This window comes from Sarcophilus harrisii, chromosome 2, assembly GCF_902635505.1.
Source record: "Sarcophilus harrisii chromosome 2, mSarHar1.11, whole genome shotgun sequence".
In the NCBI taxonomy this organism is placed as follows: domain Eukaryota; kingdom Metazoa; phylum Chordata; class Mammalia; order Dasyuromorphia; family Dasyuridae; genus Sarcophilus; species Sarcophilus harrisii.
The window spans coordinates 580320801-580342245 of record NC_045427.1 but is presented as its reverse complement, the minus strand read 5'-3'; the positions used below and the strand labels follow the sequence as shown (position 1 = coordinate 580342245).

Genomic DNA, 21445 nt, shown 5'->3' with positions numbered 1-21445 from the left:
CTGATACCTTTAAGTATAATAATAAAAGGGCAAATCATTTTATTTTCCTCTTGTTGAAGCAGAACACAATCTTTCCACCCCCTTTCCTCCTCCTGCCTCAATGTAGCAATTGTGTGGTCTAGTCAGATGCCTATATTGCAGAGGCAGATGTTGGTTTGCCATGTCTTTCTAACTTGGAAAGGGAGAATGAATTAAATACAATATAATTATACACTGGCAGCTGCTATATTTTTCAATCCTTTATGCCCCAACTCTAGAATGGAATAATATAGAAAATAGTCATCTGCTATTCCCCATCAACCTGCAGATAATGGTGACAAATACAAGTTCAGTGGACTTTTCACCTTAAACTGACCTGAATGTGGGCCAAAGTCAAGAATGGGACAAATACCAACCAACAACGTAGGTTTTTCACTTGAGTGAGCCCTTTAATAGTTTGTTTTTCTTTTTATGTTGATCAGTGGTAGTAGAAATCCCATCATTTCTTCTGGAAATTGTCATGATATCGGAAAGATGAACACAAAAGTCACAAAGATAGGATTGCCTACAGTTTCGATTTTCAAGCTCTAAAACAGGAAGAAAAACAAAGGGAAGGTTTAAGATAGGAGTAATAGTTTCACAAAGTTAAAAAAAAAAGAAGGAAAAGGTAGGCAATGCCTTCATCAGTGTCAGGTAAAATCATGTTCCTTCTGCTGGTGGCTTCTATTGTCTTAATTTTGGTATCCATTGGTTCCTAGCAGAAGTGCAAGTCCTGCAGTCCCCTCAACAACTACTGTGCATGGAAATGCTGTCAGACAGCTCTGCAGAGTTCCTTTGAAGTTGAAATGTTCATATGTTGGTTTCTATTTAACCAAATAGCTGAGTATGTGCCAGTGTATACTTGAATAGAATGGACTATGGCATCAATCTACCTCCCAGGGTACTGATTCTACAAGTCTGCTCCTGGAAGTTTACTGCTTTCATTACAATTTGTATTACTTCCCCTCAAATTATCATTTTATATTTTAATCAGTTCTACTTTTCTGACTCAGGCCCATTTCAACTCAACCTAGTATTTGACGCATGTGGATGAACCTTATATGGGAGAAATCCCCACATTATTCTCCACAAGCTCCCTAAGATCCTCAAATTTCTAACATTTATTTTTGCCCTTGCCATTTCCCTCTCCAGCTCGTTTTACAAATGAGGAAACTGAGGCAGAGTTTAATGACTTGCCCAGGGTCACACAGCTAGTAAGTGTCTGAGGCTGGATTTGAACTCTTGTCCTCCTGATTCCAGGCCTGGCACTCTATCTATTGTACTATCTAGTTACCCCTATTTACCTTCACTTAAATTGAAACCCTGGCTCTCCTTTGACACCATACTGCTTTTCAGTCTTCACTAGTGGAGGTCATTATTCATTATGACTCATGAGGCCATGGAGGAGAACTGATACATTTCTTCTTCTCTATTAATATTTCCAGATCACTTCCCTAATACCAACCCTTAACAATCTTTCCTTTTTTGAAGTACATGCTATCTATTTATACCACTGCTCCCTCTTTATATTGCTAGTTTTGTATCCCTGTATTTTGTTTTTGTAGCCCCAGTGCTTAGCACTTTATAAATACTTATTGTACTGGGTTGCTGCTAGCAAAAAATTTTCCTTTAATCCTCATATTCCTCTCATCTACCGTTCCCTTTTCTTCTCCCTAAATTCTCTGAAAAATTCATTTACCCAAAATATTATTATTTCCAGAATTTCCTTTTTTTTCTTTGACCAATTTAAATTTGGATTCTATTCCCACAACTCTAGCGCTCTTCTCCACTATCAACAATTCACTAACAAGAATATCTTCCCATCTCCAGGTAATTTCTACAAATTTAAAGATTTAAAGAAAGATTTAGATTTGGAGAAAGAAGGGACCTTAGAGAATGTCTAATCCTGATTTTAGTATAGAACTCATAGTCATCCTCTCTACCTTATCTATAATGACTTATTTTAGAAAAGCAATTTCATCAACTTTCTTCTCTATCCCATCTTCAGCCATTTGTAGTATATATATTCTTTAGGCGTCTTGAAATCTATAGAACTTGGAGATTATACTATCCAATCATAACCTCCTGTTCTTTTGCCTCTCTCACGAAGCCTAGTGTTAATACTTGCCTAATTTTTGACCTCTTAATTCATTTCTATTCTCTTAATCTATCCCTTGCTTTAGCTTTACTTGACTCTATAGAGTTTTCATTCTATTTTAAAGTTTCACTGGCTGGTATCCTACAATCCCTTGCCTCCTGAACCTATAAGATCCTCAAAATTCATGTTCTTGTATCTTGGTATCTTCTACTATCTGATTTCTCTAATTTTGCTCTTGGGCTTCTGGATAATATTAAAGAAAGTCACAAAATTGAACTGATTTCACTGACTACAATTTTTTATATTTTTTATTATAGCTTTTATATACAAAAATATGTATGGGTAATTTTTTTTAAACATCGAGCCTTGCAAAAACTTCTGTTTCAAGTTTTCCCCTACTTCTCTCCACCCCCTTCCCTAGATGGCAGATAGACTGACTGCAAATTTATAGTGCTCAACCTCAGTGGGTTTCTTTTGCTTCTCTTTGAGAATCGTCTGCTATATTATTGATTCCCTATCTCATTCTCCAGACTGACCATTCTAAACCTTTTTCTCTCTCCTTTTATATCCAACCCTTCCTCTAATTCACTCTTACACTCTTACAGAAGAGTTCTCTTCCATAGGAGATTATCCTATGTGAAAACCTTTAGTCCCTACCTTTTCACTCCTCAGAAAGTCTCAGTATTAATACCCACTCTTCTCTCTATTCACAGATGAGATGTCTCTACTCTTCACAAACATTTTATTTAACCTTATTTCCTTCTGTTTACTCATTGACTTTGTTCCAACAATCATTTCCTGTCTTACACATTTTCATCTCATCCTTACCAGGAGCTCCTTTCCATCTTCCTATGAACATTGTTTAAATTTATACTAATCAACTCCAATTTGTTATTCATCCATCTCTCATTTCTTTTACTCAACCTACTCTTCATACTTAACCCAACCCTAAAAAAATTTCCCTTTAATCCTCGTATTCCTCTTAGCTACTATTCCCTTTTCTTCTCCCTAAATTCTCTGAAAATTCATTTACCCCAAATAGTATTTCCAGAATTTCCTTTTTTTTCTTTGACCAATTTAAATTTGGATTCTATTTCCACAAATCTAGTGCTCTTCTCCACTATCAACAATCCACTAATAACAAAGTACAATATAGTTTTTTCAATCTTTATTATCCTTGACCATTCAGCAGAATTTGACATAGTCACCCGAGACTTTACATTCTTTTAGGTTTCTTCTTTTTCTGACCCATTCTGTGCCTCATCATTGTCTTTCTGGCCCCTTAAATGAGTATTTCCCAATGATTTATCTTTGTTTCTCTTTTATTTTCTTTTTAAAAAATATGGCAAATCACTCCAACATCTTGTTAAGAAAACTCCACAAAAGGTCATGAAGAGTCAGACTTGACTGAATAGACCAAACAACAACAAATTAAATTCTGGATCCCTATGCCAAACTTTTCCAAGAGGTCCTTCCTCTTTGTAATTTGTAAAATTTCTAGTAGTGAGTACTTTTTTCATCTCCCCAATTCCCCACACTTTTTTTTCCATCCATAGTGCAAGGATGATGAAAAGTTCATTTATACAATGTTGATTCTTGTATTTGGGTCCCATGTTGAATGTGCCTACTTTGGATTGTATTAATTGATGCTGATAACTCATTATTTTATTGGGCTTTTGATGCTGTACAGATATGGGGTTGCTAGCTCAAAATAACTGAGAATACGTCATAAATCACCATCAACATAATGTTACAAGGTTGATGCTGAGTGTTATGGGTATAGAATGCTGGGCTAGGAATCAAAAAGTTAAGTTCAGACCCTGCCTCATACACTTACTTGCTGTGAATACCCTGACAAGTCACTTACCCACTTAGCCACAGTTGCTTCATTTATAAAAGAGAATAATAATAATTATAGCATCTATTTCACAGGGTTGTTTTGAGAATCAAGTGTAGTAACTTATGGAAAGCATTTTACATTAAGACACTTATAACAAATGCTAACGGTTATTGTTGTTATTATTAATAATATTGAAAGTAGAAACTTACATGGCTTTTGTTATTTGACTTGATAAGTCCAAACTTTTGGGTCAGCATATTAGTACTGAACTCCTCCCAGTTTCCATCCACCAGGGATTGTGCTCTGATTTCATATTTCATTAGGCGTTCTGGTCTGAGGCTAACTGGGCTCCTTTCATATACAGCAGCTGGTAAGTTCATTTCTGAATATTTGATTCTCTGAAAGAATATTAATTTAATGAAGAGAAAATTTTAAAAATCTGACAAAATGAAAATTATTTATACCTACTCAAATTTCTATGGTTCTTCTGGTGGCTTTTTTCAAACAAGAGTCATTTGTTGATGTGTAACTCTGGGCAAGTAGCTTCATTTCTCTGGGGCATCCAGAATTACAGAACCTCAGAAATGGGGTGGACCTGGGAGAATATCTACTATGACCTCTACCTTATCAAGTTTTCACTTGACAACATAACTAGGTGAACACAATGTTACCCAGTTTTTTGTTATAATCACTAAAGGACTCCTCTTTCCTTCTACTGTAACCCATTATATGTTTGGAGAATAGTAATAGTTAGGGACCTTTCTTCTTAAAGCAACCTGAAATCTCTTCTGGAAACATAATGCTCTCAGTTTAACAATCCAGGGACAAGCAGACAAGTCTACTGCCTTTTTCACTGCCTTCAGGACCTGAAGACAGCTCACAAGAGATCCTCAGTGTTCTCTTTTCCAGGTCTAATATTTGCAGTTCTTTTCACCAATCTGTATGGCATGGATTCAAAGTCCCTCAGCCTCCGGGTGGCCTTTCTGTGGTCACTCTACAGATTATTATCATTATCGTTAAATGTGGCACACAAAACTGAACCTCCAGATGTTGTATATTCTAGATGTTGTCCGATCAGAGCAAAATACACTGGAATTTTCATCTCAAGAGTTATGATTACTATGCCTCTCAATAAAGCCCAAGATAGCATTAGTTTCCTTGACTGCCATATCACATTATTGACTCATCTTTAGAATTCAGTCTGTTAAACCCTCTAGATCTTTTTATATAGTTATAGCTGTCTTTACCATCTTTTGTCTATGATTTTTTTTAAAGTGCAAGTCTAGGGGCAGCTAAGTGGTGCAGTGGATAGAATATCAGTCTTGAAGTCAGGAGGATCTGAGTTCAAATCTGATCTCAGACACTTAAAGACTTCCTGGCTGTGTGATCCTGGGCAAGTCATTTAACTCCAATTGCCTCAGCAAAAAAGCAAAAAAGTAAGTCTACATTTATCCTTATGAGATTTCCTTTCATTGTATTCAGTCCATATTAATGGACTGAAATGGAACACATCAGTCTCTGAAGAATTGAAATGAATCACACATAGAAGGCAATGTAGAAAAGGCACATGGTAAGTATGAATAAATGGCAAGATACAACCAATGAGGAACTTCAGCTTGTGTTGCTAAAGAATACAAGCAAATGAGATCAACTGGAAAATGTATGATAGCAAATGAAGATGGACTGGTGAGGATAAAGGATAGGACAGAGAACTTGAAAGCTCTACAGCTGTCCTTATGATGTCAAAAGAAAGAGGGAGGACCTGGTGAATTAGAGAAGGTATAAATAAGAGTTGTGCAGGATTGGTAGATAGAGATAGACTGTGATCTGTGATCAATGAGATCTCAGATCATTCTGAATAATTGAGTATTCAAAATTGTCAACTACATTTTTTCATGCTTTAAAGATCCCACTTTTTTCCCTTTACAAATTGAAAAAAAACTCAACAAATCATCTGAGGCTGGGAGAAATGAAATGACTTGACCAGGGTCACATACTTAATTTGTGGCATAGGATAAAAATCACAAATCAAGTCTCCTGACTCATTTTCCAGGGCTCTTTTCCACATCACCATGCTCCCCCTTCAGACAAAATTAGTCTTCTTTTCCATTTGTCTGACACTAAGTATTACTCATTATGGCAGGGTGATTTTTTAAAAGGTTTCTTTTCTGAGTCTTCAGTTATTCAGAAGCAAGACTTTCACAGATTTTACTGTCCTGGATATTACCCACATCTTACCTGCATGGAAAAACTATAGGAGCAGTTACCATGTTTGATTCCCTTAATTTCAAAGAAGAATCCATAAATGCCAATCATTTCTGAGTAAATCTTGTTTTCCTACATTATGTTGAAGAGTAAAAAGATGAATGACAAAATAAAGAAAAACTTTTACTTTATTCAGGTAAATGATTCAATTGACAATTTAAAAGTCAAAATCTATCCTTCCAACCTTCAGATAATATGAACTACAATGAAACCCATACTGTAGCTATGATTCAAAGACTGTCATTCAGTAACAAATCATGTTTGTTTGGAACCAGTTTGATCTGTTTCTGAGTGACAAAGAGAACACAATCAGGCAGGCTACCAGATGGACAAGTCATTGTTCTCTGGCTTTTGGAAATAGAATACCTCAATGGATTTCTTTAAGTCCAATAGACTCTCTAAATACATCACTGTTGCTCATCTATGATGCTGGAGTTGGCCACTGAAAGTACTGTAAATGCCAGCCAACCATGGTCATGATCTAGTTACATGGAAGGTAACCAACAGACAGACATGGACCCAGAGCCTGTAATTGCAGATTTGGCTGAGAGATGGGATAGCCTTCCATAGAAGGTACTTGAGGTAATGTGGAATGGGAATGCAGTTGACAATCAGAATAATAATTTTTTTTTAAAATCCCACTCAATTTAAATAGCATTTTAGAGTTTGCCCAGTACAAACAATATCATGTAGGAAAAGCAAGTATTATTTCCCCTATTTTAGAGATGAGCAAATTGAGGCAAAAAAGTTAAGTGACTAACACACAGTCGCATATCTAACAAATACCCAAGTGCTAAAACTAGGCATCTAATGAATACTCTTCCTCTTTGTATATTAGCTTGGGCAAGTTAATTGATCTTTATGAAGTTCAGTTTCCTTATACATAAAATGTACTATTTTCCTTAATGGGATTGTCAAAATCAAATAAGTATCATATGAAGTAGTTAAAAAACTACAAAACTCTATAGAACTGTAAGGAATTACTATGATCAACAATAAAATAAATATATTATCCTGCCTCTGATACTCTGAAATTGGAGTTTGGGGATTGTCAGAAGTGCTATAAATAAGTACAAGGAGAAAAGTGATTTTATGTAATAACTTCGCTTATTGTAGGCAATTACTAAGTCTGGTAACCAGCAAGAAAGATATTACTGTGATTGGCTCTTGGGATTCTGGCTACCATATTTATATTAAATTCTATTTATTCTTAGCTTTGAAGAGTTAAGTTTTTTGCAATCTTCAATATTGATTCATACTATAACAGAGCAAATGAAGCTTTGTCCTACAGTGTCCACATTTGGCAGGGATGGTGTATGCTTCCTATAATCATTGCTGTGAACCTTACTTTATAATCTTCTGCCATCCCAGTGTCAAAGTTCATTTGGGTCAGTATAACCAACTTAGAATAGCCATTTTTCTTAAGTGAACAGGAGGCACAGAGGATAGAGCACTAAACTTTGAGTCAGTAAGACCAGAATCCAAATTCAAGTACTTACTGTGTGATCCTAGCCAAATCATTTAACCTTGTCTACTTCAGTTTCCTCAGTTGTAAATGGGGACCATAATTGTTGAGAGAATGAGATATTTCCAAAGTACTTTGTGAAACTTAAAGTGACATACAAATGTTAGTTGTCAATTTTATATTTGCTGTGATTAGGCCTATGGTAGGCTCTCCACATTCATTCTACCTGTCCCACTTCCAAGATTTGGGTTGGGTTTTTTGTTTGTATTTTTCCCTTAGCTGAAAAAAATTCCTTAGTGAAACTAACTTTTTTGTTTTGGTAAGTGAAGATGCAGTTGTTAATTTGTTCTATAGGTTAGTCTGGGGAAGTTTACAATCAGAAATATAACACTATTGAAGGATCTATCTGAACTGTGGTTGATAATTTTTAGAAGTGCAAACATTAGAGTAGGATAATCTGCATAATTAGATAATATTCAATCCAATTTCCTCATTCTATAGAGGAAGAACTTAGAAGATATGTCAGAACTAGACTCCAGATTGCCCAACCTCACCCACTGGAATATTCACTTAACATTTGAACCTTTCCTGAGATTCTTTGTTCGTGCTCTCTCCTCACTTAAGTCACGATGCATTATTCATATTTTGTTTTGCTTTCTTTTGTGAGACAGTTGGGATTAAATGACTTACCCTGGGTCATACAGCTAGTAACTATTAAGTGTCTGAGGCTGAATTTGAACTCGGGTCCTCTTGATTCCAGATCCAGTGCTCTATCCATTCATATTGTTTAAAAGTTACAAATATCTTCCCCATAAAGTGTAAGACCTTTGTCGGCAGGGACTATACATATTTTTTATTGTCTTTATATCCCTCAATGTCTTGCACAGGGTACATATTCAATAAATGCTTGTTGAACTGAACTGAGTTCAATAGAGAGGTCACCAGTTCATGCTTCACTCACCACCTTCCCATCATCCTGGATCAGAAAATCCACAGAGGTGGGGAAGAATGTGGGACGGATGATTATCACAGCTTATTCTACTATCCTTCAAGTCCCAGCCCCAATGCTACTTCCATGATGCATTTCCCGATCCTGCCAGCTGGAACTAACTTCTCCTTCCTTGGATGGAATGGAATGGAAAATTATTTATTAAGCACTGACAATGTGCCAAGTACTGTGTGTGCTAAGGGCTGGGGATATAAATAGAAAACCAAAGCATTCTCTGCTCTCAAGGAGCTCACAACCTAATTGGGAGAGACAACACCTAAAGGGAGGCTCTCGGTACCTTTGTTGAACATCTCCTCCTCATTCCTTATATTATGATTTATATTACAATTATTGGCACATGCATATCTTATCTCTTCACTAGATTGTAACTTCTTGGAAGGGATGAATTATGACCTGTTCAGTGTTTTATCTCCCTCAGTTCCTTATTCATGCAGGTACTCTGTTTTGGGGGTGAGGAGAGGGATACACACCTTTGATTTCAGCATTGAAGATGGGAAAATCCCACCAGTAAAGATTTGCAATCTACTTTTACTTAGAACCTCAGACAATTGCCTGGAGAACCAGGAGTAACTTATGTTACACATTAGAACTGATTTATCAGAATCTAATTAATAATAAAAATAGCCAACACAGTGCAGCAAGCACTATGTTAAATGCTTTGCAAATATCATCTCATTTGATCTTTGGAAGGTAATTACAATTACTATTCCCATTTTACAGTTAAGGAAAGTGGGGCAAATAGATGAGGTAACTTTATCCAGGATGATCCAGCTAGTAAATGTTTGGGGTCAAATTTGAACTCAGGTCTTCCTGATTCTCAGCATAGCGCTCTCTTCACTATTCCACCTTTGTTGTTGTTTGAGTCACGCTCTACTTTCCATGACCCCATTTGGGATTCTTGGCAAAGATATTGCACTGGTTGGCTGTTTCCTTCTCCAGCTCATTTTTTACAGTTGAAGAAATTGAGGCAAACAGAGTTAAATGACTTGCCCAGGATCACATAGCTAGTAAATGTCTGAAATGGTATTTGAATTCAGGTATCTATGGAGAACCCAGGAAAGAAAACTAAAGAAAAAATATTCCTTATTTGACTTAATTTTAATTTTAGTTCAAAAGGGTTGCTTAACATTTCATAATGGAGACAAATATTTCAATCATTTTATAAATATCAGAATATCTACTATGAAGAAGGCACTGGGCTAGATTTTATAGAGAGCCAACAGAAATAGAAAACTTAAATTCCTGTTCTTTAAGTGCTCACAGCCAGATTGGGAAGGTGTCACACACAATTAACAAATATTTATAAAGACCCCAAGTGCTAATTACTTGGTAATAAACAGGAAATCTGAGAAAAGGAGATAGTGGTGGAGGAGGGGTCCTTCTGGCTTCCTGGAAGAATTCCAGAATGTCAGAAACTATCAAAATCATCGTCTTAATCATTCATTTTTTTCAGATGAAGCAAAGAAGCATAGGAAAAGGAAATAACTTGCTTAAATTTTTTTTTTTTTTTTTTGCTCTTAATTATGTGAGTGAGATGCTTGGTACTTTAACCCAAGTCTTTTGAATCAATGCTTTTTTCTTAATAGAATTTTTTTTTCCATTTTCATGTAAACAGTTTCCAACATTCATTTTTGTAAGATTTTGAGTTCCAAATTTTTTTCTACTTCTCTTCCCTCACCCCTTCCCAAGACAGCAAGCAGTCTGATATAATTATATTTGAACAATCATTTTAAACATATTTCCAAAAATCAGTAACATTAATTATAAATAAATTATTATGTCACTTATTAATACCTTAAAAATTATTTTGATTTTTACTAATTCTCCCAATAGAGTGAATTGATATTTTCAGTATACACTGAAAGTTTCATGTACACACACATACATACAGACACTTGTATAAAATGTATATGCTTGCAATTGGACTCTAAACAACTCTTTAAAGAGTTGGGAGATCCAGTGGCTTATAGATCATTGTTCTGGGTATTTAAAGACATTGCATATTGAAGAAAACAGTTGAAAGTTTATAGTAAAACTACAGTGATGGAAAGAAACTCAAACATCATTTAATCTAACTTGTCATGCTATATAAGTGGGGAAACTGAGGCTAGGGAGTTGAATGATATTTCTAAGGTTACAAGTCCTATTAATAGCTTAGCATGGTCTACAGCCTTTATTTTGGGAATGCCAGTTATACACTTATAGAATGATATTTAGGGGTTAATAATGACAGGTTAGCAGGGGCCAATCTGGATATTACATACCTGATTAATTAGGAGACCAAATCTTATACCTTGAGTAGAAAGATCCCTCACCTGAAACATGTCTCCACCACTCTCAAGCTGAAATGCACACAAATTAGAGAGAGCAAATGCCCTTAAGATTAGTACTTGCCATGTTTACATCCTAAAGTCCACTAATTCTAACTCAAGCCCCAGAGTGTTGTGCTATGAGATTTCATTCATTCATAAAGACATCAACAGCTAAGAAATAAGAAGGAGGAAGTGGGGGGAGAAGGTAGTTTTTAAGGCAGTTCCTTCTCTGTCACCTTTGTCATGTGTGCACACACAAACACCCATGTGTATATATGCACACACACATACTGCGCATTTATGGATATGTGTGTGCATTTGTGCGTTGTGGATATGTATGTATACCTACTGTGTATATGTGAATATGCATATTGTGTATATCTGTATGTTCATGTGCATATACATGTATATATGTAGATATATGTACTGTATATATTAATACAATGCACATGCATATCTCTGTACATGTATTTACATGCATATAGGTAGATATATATGTATATTTACTTTATATATGTGAATACATATGCACAAGTATATCTCTGCATATGCATGTATATGTGTGTATTTACATGCATATAAGTAGATATATGTATATATATGAATATGCACATATATGTATAACTTTGTATATATGTATAAACTTGGATTGTGTGGATATGCATGTATATCTAGTGTGTATATGTGAACAAACATGTGTATCTCTGTATATATTGGTATATATATGTACATGTGCATACTTAGTGTATTGCACATGTTCCCACCGTATATACATATATATTGCATAGATACACAGTTATGCTAATGAATGACTATAAAGCAATGATTTTTCACCTTTTTTGTTGTTGGGACCTCTTGGACAATTCACTCTGGTGAAGCCTATGGATTCCTTCTCAGAATGTTTCTTAATATATAAAATAAAATACATAGGATCACATAGAAAATAAATTCTACTCAATTCTATTAAAATATAATCATAAAAATGTTTTAAAAACACTAAATTTGTAGTCTTTGAAATCTAATCATCACAGAATCCAAGATCCCCAGGTTAAGAGCTCCTGCTCTAGACTTTATCATCTCCCTAACTGGGAGTTAAATCAGTAAAACATGAAAGTTTCATGTACACACACACATACACATAGACACTTGTATAAAATGCATATGCTTACAATTGCATTCTAAACAACTCTTTAAAAGTTTTTAAAAGTTTGGGAGATCCAGTGGCTTATAGATCATTGTTCTGGGTATTTAAAGACATTGCATATTGAAGAAAACAGTTGAAAGTTTATAGTACACAAGATACAAATCTTCAGAATCTATATACTAACAAGGTATCTTCATCTCTAAGAATACAAAGCTGAAAATACATCAGAAGCATATTTATTTCCTGGGACAAAGACATCCTTTAGGCATGTTATTCAACAGAAAGACAATGTGGTCTAGTAAAAAAAATAAGTCTACCTGAAGAGTAGCCTTTGAGGAAGAATACTCGGTTCTGCCATGCAGCAAAGGCATGATCTTGGGATAATTGCTTAACCTTTCTGGTCTGCATATACATACACATACACATAAACATATACACATGCATGCATATATACACACACGCATGCATTTATGTATATATGTATACACAATATATATATATATGTATATTTAGTGTGCAATGTGAATATGCATATGTCCCTGTATTATGTATAGTATTATACGTGCACCCATGTGTAGATGTGCAAGTTGTATGTATATGTGTAATATAGAATAAGTGCACATGTTCATAGTCACACATGCATGTATTGCATAGATACAGGGCACTGTGCACATATATAGATATGGTACATGTATACATCTATATATATACATTATCTATATATGTACATGTGCATTGTGGGTACATTGCATTTTGTGTGTGTGTGTGTGTGTGTGTGTGTGTGTGTGTACACACATATATAAAGCTTGGATCTGTTTCAAAATATGTAAGAAATTCTGGATTGGAAACTTCCTCCACCAAGCAGAGAAGCAGTTCTCTAACTTCATCTTAGACTTATCTAAGACAGTGAGAACTGAAAGCATTTATCTGAGACCACGGGACTGATACTCAAAGTCACGTATTACTGACTCCAAAGCTGGCCTTAGGACCCCGCTACCCATCTTATCTTTTGAAGAACTAGATAAAAATGAGCTGTTCCTGTTCACCTGTGTACAACCTAGCAAACCAGGACTAGTAAGCTTGAAACAATGCTGAAAAACTCTTATCCCAAAGGCTATAGCTCCTTTCCAAGGCTGTTTTGCCTGTTCCTTGCATAAGGCATGCTCTAGAGTCATCACAACCCCAAAGACGCAGATCTCCACTATGGTTGCAGATGGAAAGTTCCTCTATTGGGGGGATGTGCAGGCGTGAATTGAAAAGAGGGAAAGAGAAAGGCAATAAATCCATAAAATTGCTTCCTTTTCTAAGCAGGGCAACTCACTGCATGGTAATGGTTGGCTAAGATCCGGACTATCCATGTCTCAGGGAAGAAGTTAATGTGCTTTATATTCTCCAGGTCTTTGCCTTGGGAAAAAAATAAAAGGAAAAATTTGGAAGGTTTTATTCATAACAAACTCCACAACAATTTCACATGTAAAAATAAGATTATGAGTTGAAGGGTAAAAAAAAGAAATGGGTGTCCTTTTCAAAATGAGTATGGTAAAGCTCAAAAAGGTTTGTTAGACTAATATACTGATATTTTCAATTATTTTCAATCCAAAGTCATGCTGTTTTTTCTCTTTAGATTTGTCTACACAAACCTCACATGTGATAAATGAATTAACTCTAATTTGAGTGTTAGTTTGTGTTTTAAAGAGGAACTTTTCTGGACTGTATATAAACTTACCTTTTGAGATCAAGTGTCTTAAAATCAACATGTCACTGAGAGTTAGGAGATACTTCTTCCAGGACCATAGCAACAGGGAGCTATCATGGTGAGGGGAGGATGACCCATTGAGGGATCCTTGGGTCACATCATTTCATAATCTCACAAATGAATTATAGTCATACCTGCTCTTTTTTCAGGTTATGGACTATGTTGACAGGGCAAAATATCTAGAGGATCACTCCCATTTGGCATCATCAAGGCCAAAATGAATAGCACCAGCACCCATGGGAAGATCGGCAATGATAGCCATGAGACAAATGGCTCTTGTCTTCCATAAGATAAGTAGTTTGAATTGAGATGGTTAGACTGGGAGGGACCATGGAGCTCAGCTAGTCAACCCTTTCATTTTAAAGTTGAGGTGGCTTAAATCATGGAGAGGAGGTGACTTGTCCAAGATCACACAAGATCACAAGTTCATAATCACTGTTCTGCTTCCAAAACTCTCACTTATCCTACTCAAAACTTTCTAGGTTTTTGAGTTTGCATTTGGTCCCATTTCTTCCTTGACTCAAAGTCCTAAGGACCAGAAGAGATAGACATGGTTTCTGCTGGGACAGCTAGGTGGTGCAGTGGATAGAGCACCAGCCCTGAAGTCAAGAGGACCTGAGTTCTAATCTGACCTCAGACACTTAGCATTTCATAGTTGTGTGATCCTAGGCAAGTCCTTTAACCCCAATTGCCTCAGGGGAAAAAAAAAGAAATGGTATCTGCTGGTATCCCCTGTCTGCTGTATGACTTTTCTTTGGGGGGAGCAGTCCTCCAAATATTTGCCCCAAACAAAAGAATATTAGAATTATAATATAATAATAATATTATTATAATGTGTAATTATATTATATATTATATTAATATAATATATTGACATATAATTATAATATAGAATTATAATATTAGAAATATTTACTCCACAAGAGAGAAGCCCAGCCTCCAGGGGAACTTTTACAGACTACTAGAGAATCTTGGACCATCATTTAAGAACCACTTTAAGGTTGATTTCTGATTTGAGAAGTTATCAACATGATCAATGAATATTCTTTGTATTACTTTTTTATTCCTTCAGATATTACATCCAATAGTAAAGGAAAGCATATGTGTACTCTTGAGCACTTGTCAGTCTCTTTACATCTCAGTTTCCTTATTTGTAAAGTGGGACTAGTAAACATGCACAATCAACTTCACAGGATTATTGTAAAGATCATATGAAATACAATATGTAAAGGTTTTATGACAAACTGCTGAAGAAAGGTGAGTGATAAAGGGTATTTTGCAGGGGGAAAGTCTTTTTTTAAAAACATTTTTTTTTTAGCATTAGCCTTCCCCGAACCTTTATTCAGGGGCCATCAAATTTATAAGACTTATAGAATATTTATAGACCAAGTAACTATATAAAGTGACAATGTCCTCTCCCTGAAAACATCTGTGATTTCTGGCCATAGTCTGTGTTACATTAAGGGCAATTCTAGACTGATGAATTAGTTTTTTATATGCAACTGGAAAACAACCTTGACAAAATTAATCTGATCCATTTATAGCTGTTGAGTACTAAGATTCTCTTTATACATTTTGATAGTGGAAATGAACTTTTAAAATAGTTTTCAAAGTACATGGGGCTTACATAAATCTTATTCCATGTCCTTCTCAGAGTTATATATATCCATATTCACCCATGTCACTTCTCCCCTCATGTACATCTTCAGGCCATTGGCGCCTTCTCCTCCTCTTTCTCTTTCTCCTCCTTCTCCTTTTTCCTTCTCCTACTACACCCTATGTCACTAGGCCAAGTATTTGGCTTAAGTTAATAGACCCAGTATTCCCCTCAAAAGTACCTGTCACATTATTTTGTGTTGTGAAGCATAGGACATTGGACTGAGAATTAAGAGGCCAGAATTAAGCAATCTCAATTTTATTAATAACTGAACATGTGACCTTGGTCACACTTCTCTGGCTGGTTGTGAAATCAGTCATTTTTCAGTTCTAATTCTTCATGACCCCATTTGGAGTTTTCTTAGCAGAAGTATTGGAGTGTTTTGCCATTTCCTTCTTCAGCTCATTTTATAGATGAGGAAACTGATGTAAACAGACATAAGTGACTTGCCTATGGTCTCACACAACTAGTATGTGTCTGAAACCAGATTTAAATTTGGGAAGATGAGTCTTCCTAACTCCAAGCTCTGCACTCTGTGCTACTTAGTTGAGCTGAATTAAATTCTTTCTAAAGTCCTTTTCAGTTTGAAATCCTAATGTGCTTTTGAGTCTTTCTAGTCACAGTATTCTAGGATTCTAGGAATACTGTATAAGCAGAGAGAACACATTCTTCACTTCAAGGTTTTGGTTTTTTGGCTTATTTCCTTTGGTTACAAGCTGATTTTATTCAGGCCCAGAGACTGCAGACATATACTTGCTTGGAGTTTTAGGCTATAGTAGCCTAAAGTATACCTTCTCTCTTTCCTTTCCTCCTTCCTTGCTCTCTCCTCCTTTCCTTCCTTCCTTTTGGAAATTGTCAATTAACTTACTGAGGGACACATAGCTAGAGAGTAACTAAGGCTGGATTTGAACTCAGGTTTTTACCACACTTTGTGAATAGTCAAAGGAATAAAGGGATGTAGGACCCCTCATAATGGAATCATTCTATAAAGTATACACATACACACACAAAGTAACTTACTGTTAGTGATGCCATGTAAACGCAAGCACTGAAATACAGGCAGGAATTTCTGTCCCAGTTCCCGTTCCAAAAATGAACATTTCTTGGGGAAGCTTGGAAGAAACACAAATAAAGAATAAAAAGCCTTCAGAAATTTACTTTTCAGAACTAGACAGGTTTAGGATTAGTTGTTGATACAAATGAAATAGCAAGGCTTTTCTTTGGTCCAGATTCTTCTTGTCATCTCTTTATCTACAGTTGTAAGCCATTATTCTCCTTTACTCAGTGGATTCAGTAGCTGACTCATAGCCTTATCTCTAAGTCAACCTCTTGCCCTCCCAACCTTATTGACTTTCATATTCACAAGAATGATCCTTTGACCACCTCAGTTCTTGTCTGACTTTTGTCTACATTTGACCCCAGCCCTCGACAAGTAATGATTATCCTTAATACCACTATTTCCTAAAACTAGAATTCATTGAGGGAAGACTTTGAACTCTGCAATTGCCCTCTCTGATCACAATCTCCTGTCCTTGCACCCTCCCTATTGCTTCACTCCTTCCAAACTTGTTCTTCGCTCTCCTTGCAATCTTTTAACAACTTAAGAAATGTTTTAATCCCTCCTTTTTTTCTCCATTACCTTAACCTACTTTCATTTTTCTCTTATTGTAGCATCTTGACTCCAGTGTTAAAGTTTCACAAAGTACAATTGTCTACTCGAGTCCCCTATTACCTTGTCCTCTTTCCTGAGCCTTTTCTATGTTGTTTCTTCTTTTTTCCTCTTCTTTTCCTTTCTTTCTTCCTTCTTCACTCCTTACCTTCTCTCCCTCCCTTTCTCCTTCCCTCTTTCCTTCTTCTATTCTTCCTTTCCTTCCTTCATTTTGGAAATTGTCGATTAACTTGCTGAGGGACACATAGCTAGTGAGTATCTAAGGTTGGATTTGAACTCAGGCCTTCCTTATTCCAGAGCAGGTTATTTATTCACTGCATCACCTAGTTTTCCTCCTATTTTACTTTTCAATGTCAGTGGATGACATAACCCTTCTCTTTTCTAAGTATAGTGTGTATATTCATGCCCTTAAGACCCTCAACTTCTTTTTTAGTAGCTTACTTTACTGTCACTCTACATATCAACTCTTTCCCCACCCCCTGTCAGCTCTCTTCCTTTGCTTCAATCTAAATTTACTCTCTCCATTTTCTTCCCAATCACTTGTTCCTGAACAAGTTCCTTGCAATCAGACATCCCTCCTCTTTTGACACCATTCTTTCAAAGGTAACTGAATATATCTTTTATTTAAGTTTTATGGATGTATTTTGTTTTTGTTAATTTCACTTCTGAATATTTCCTACTCCTTTTTTCCTACCTCTATAGCAAAAAATAAAAAAAGAAAAAAAAACAATATTAGTTCAACAAAACTAACCAAGACATTAACCAAGAGAATGTATGGAATATACCATACCTTAGTCTACACCCATGAAGAAAGTAAGTTTTCTCAACTCTCGACTAATTCAGGGTCAAGTTTCTTGATCATTGTTTAGTGTGTGATTTCATTTTGTTGTTTCCATGTACATTTTTGTAGTCATTGCATATATTGTTTTTCTGAATCTACTATAAGACTTTCCATATTTTTCTGAATTCTCCATGTTCATCATTTCTTACACTGCATATTATATTACATTTAAGTGTTACAACGGATATAGTTATTCCTCATTAAGTAGATATATATTTTATTTCCAGTTCTCTGTTACTGCAAAAATGCTGTTATGAATATTTAGATACATTTCAGAGCTGTGTTTTCATTTTTGATCTGCATGGCAGCAGAATTTCTAAATAAAAAAGTAGAGACAATTTACTCAGTGTTTTGGGGGAGGGTCATAATTCCAAATTGTCTTCTAGAGTGATTGAAGCATAGTCCTACCACAGTGTACCAATGATCTCTTAAATGTTAAATATGCTAACTCTCAATCCTCTTCCCCCTCATAGCATTTCACATTATAGGTCATCCTTTCAACTTTAGTGTTTGTAACATTTCTTTCTCAAGGGATAACCTATCATCCTCAGGATCAAATATAAAATCCTCTGTTGCATTTAAAGTTTTTCATAGCTCGAGTCCTTTATAATTTTCTGGTCTTATACTTTTTTCTCTTTCCATGACTCCACTTTCTAACTACTCAAGCGCACTTGCTACTCTTTGAACATAACACTCCATCCCCTATGCATATGCATTTATATTTTCTAAATTCCATGTATGGAATACTCTCTCTCTTCCATTTTACTTCTTGGTAAGCCTTGCTTCCATCAAGATTCAGCTCCAATCTCACCTTTAATAGGAAGCCCTTTCCGATACCCTTAATGCTAATGCCTTCTCCTCTGAGATTATCATTTATTCTATATATATATATATGTATATTTTGCATATACTAAGTTTATACATGTTTCTAGGAAATTTATTTTCTCAGAATTTCGCACAGTGCCTGAAAAAGAATAAACTCCTAATAAATTGTTTTTGATTTACTGATTGCATATGACTTTCTTACGCTCTACTCCACGTAAGCAACAATACCTTGGATAAATCAATCAGAATTTTGTGGAACAGAGTTGTATGCCTCTTGGAATCAATGAAAGCCATTGAGTGAGAGATTTCATGAGATCTTAAGGAAGTGTAAATCTCAGAACCATATAGATCTCTTGATATTTACCAAGGGTTTCAAAGTAGAGAGGCAGGAGTTTTCTTTAAAAAATGTTTATAAAGAACTGAGGCAAGAAATGGCATCCTTGGGGTAACCAGTGAAAGGAGAAAGAGAAAGTAAGATTGGGCTTTGGCAGATGAGGGAGATATTGAAAGTCATTAGCATTAAAAGCACTGGGAAGCAGAAGACTCAGACTGCTTCCATTACTGAACCCACTTATTTAGAGATTGAGGCAAGTTCTGAGAAGATATATTCTTTCACCAATTCCTCACTTGGGTTCTATCTGTAGACACTGTAATATAATCTGCTTTTTTTTTTTTCACCCAAACACTTTCAGTAATCTGATTTTTTGTCTCAGCCATTAAAAAAGAACTTGGATTAACTAGAAATATATGTTAATTTAGGCAAAGAATCCAATCTCTGCCTACATTTTCCTATCCAGGATATTAAAGCAACTATGATTGAATTCATAACTTTTTATCTAAAATAAAATTCCAGATGTCCATCAATTGAGGAATACCTGATCAAGTTGTGCTATATGAATATAATGGAATAATACTATTGTGTAATAAGAAATGACAATCAGCCAGATTTAAGAAAAACTGGGAAAGATGTACACATAATGATGTGAAGTGAGCAGAATCAGAAGAACTCTTCACACAGTAAAGGCAACATTGTGCGATGATTAACTGTGAATGACAGCACTTCTCAGCAATACAATGATCAAAGACAATTCCAAAGGACACAAGATGAAAAATGCGATTCATATGGAGAGACAGACAGAGACAGAGTGAGAAAAGGAGGAAGGGAAGTTGGAAGGGAGGTGAGGGAGGTAAGAGAGAGAAAGACAGAGAGAGAGAACTATTAAAGACTGAATGAAAATCAAACCATAATATTTTCACTTTTTGCATGTATTTTTCCTTTTGTTCTGTTTTTTCTTTTATAATATGACTCATATGGAATGTTTTACATGATTGCACATATATAACCTACATTGATTTGCTTGAGAGCAGCTAGATGGCATGATGGATTGAGCACTAGCTTTGGAGTGAGGAGGACCAGAGTTCAAATCTGGCCTCAGATATTTAATATTTAATAGCTGTGTGACCCTTGGCAAGTCACTTAACCCTAATTACCTTACAAACACAAAACCCAACAACAAATTGCTTACCATCTTAGGGAGAGGGAAAGGGAGGATAAGAGAAAATTTGCTATTCAAAATTAAAAAAAATGAATATTAAAATTTTTTACATTGGAAGAAACAAAATACTATTAAAAATTAGACTAACTCCCTAAAACTATAGAAAAGGAAATTACATGACTCTTAGTGCACATTATATTGCCTCTTGATTTAAAATGAACTTATAACAGGGTATCACAGTGGAAAGAACACTGGCCTTAAATCTGATTTAAGTCCTACCTTTGATGATCTTGCATTTCACTTTCCCCATTTTTGCAATGGAAGGATTAGGGTAGAGAGTTACCAAAGTCCCTTACAGCTTTTAGATTCATGATCTTTCAATGTCTAAATTTCTTTGCACAGTATCTTGACCAGCATTGTAAGAGACTGAAAATCACAGTGGTTTCCCATTGCTAGGGTCAAATTCAAGTTACTTAGCCTCCCAAATGAGACCTCTAACAATCTGGTTCCAATACACTCCAACCTTAGCTTGTGCTCCTTCCAAACATAAAGACTCCAGGCAGCATGGAGACATGGAAGGATTTAAGGCAGAGGATTAGGCTATGAGTCCCTGCTCCTTTATTTACTATGGTTTTGGTTAAGCCCCTTAACTTGAAATTTTAGTTCTCACAGAAAAAAATGGAGGTAATGTATTGCAAAGGTAAACTTTTTTAAAATTAAAAGTGATTATTATTATAAGCCTCTGTTCATAATATTCCCTTTGATTTTTAAAAATCCTACCATTGTTTCATGGTCAAGGTCAACACTTCCTTTGTAGTCTTCTGTTACTCCTCCAACACTTACTGATTTTATCCTTCTTTAAACTTTATATAATTTATGGACTGTACAGCTTATTCTGATACTTGATTAAAGAATTCAATTTTAACAAGCATTTTTTGAAATACTTATTATGTTCTAGGCACTGTGCTAGGAACTAAGGATATAAAGATGAAAATTATTATAATCCTTACCCTCAAAGAGCTTATCTTCTTCTGAAGGAAACTCACCTGC

General features: G+C 35.5%; 1 protein-coding gene across 3 annotated transcripts in view; it reads right to left on the bottom strand.

Moving 5' to 3' along the window:
* Positions 1-405: 405 nt before the first annotated feature.
* Positions 406-21445, bottom strand: part of BTBD16 (BTB domain containing 16) — a 95819-nt gene continuing 74779 nt past the window's right edge. Inside the window, exons 11-16 of one of the 3 annotated variants that reach the window (XM_003755300.3) lie at positions 16585-16676; positions 13473-13555; positions 10960-11037; positions 6195-6293; positions 4166-4354; positions 406-566 (exon numbers count right to left, since the gene is read on the bottom strand). In XM_003755300.3, coding sequence (XP_003755348.1) covers positions 498-566; positions 4166-4354; positions 6195-6293; positions 10960-11037; positions 13473-13555; positions 16585-16676 — 610 coding nt within the window. In that variant the 3' untranslated portion in view covers positions 406-497. The remainder of the gene's footprint in view (positions 567-4165; positions 4355-6194; positions 6294-10959; positions 11038-13472; positions 13556-16584; positions 16677-21445) is intronic. The other 2 variants (XM_031955987.1, XM_012540751.2) reach the window with 2 other exon arrangements.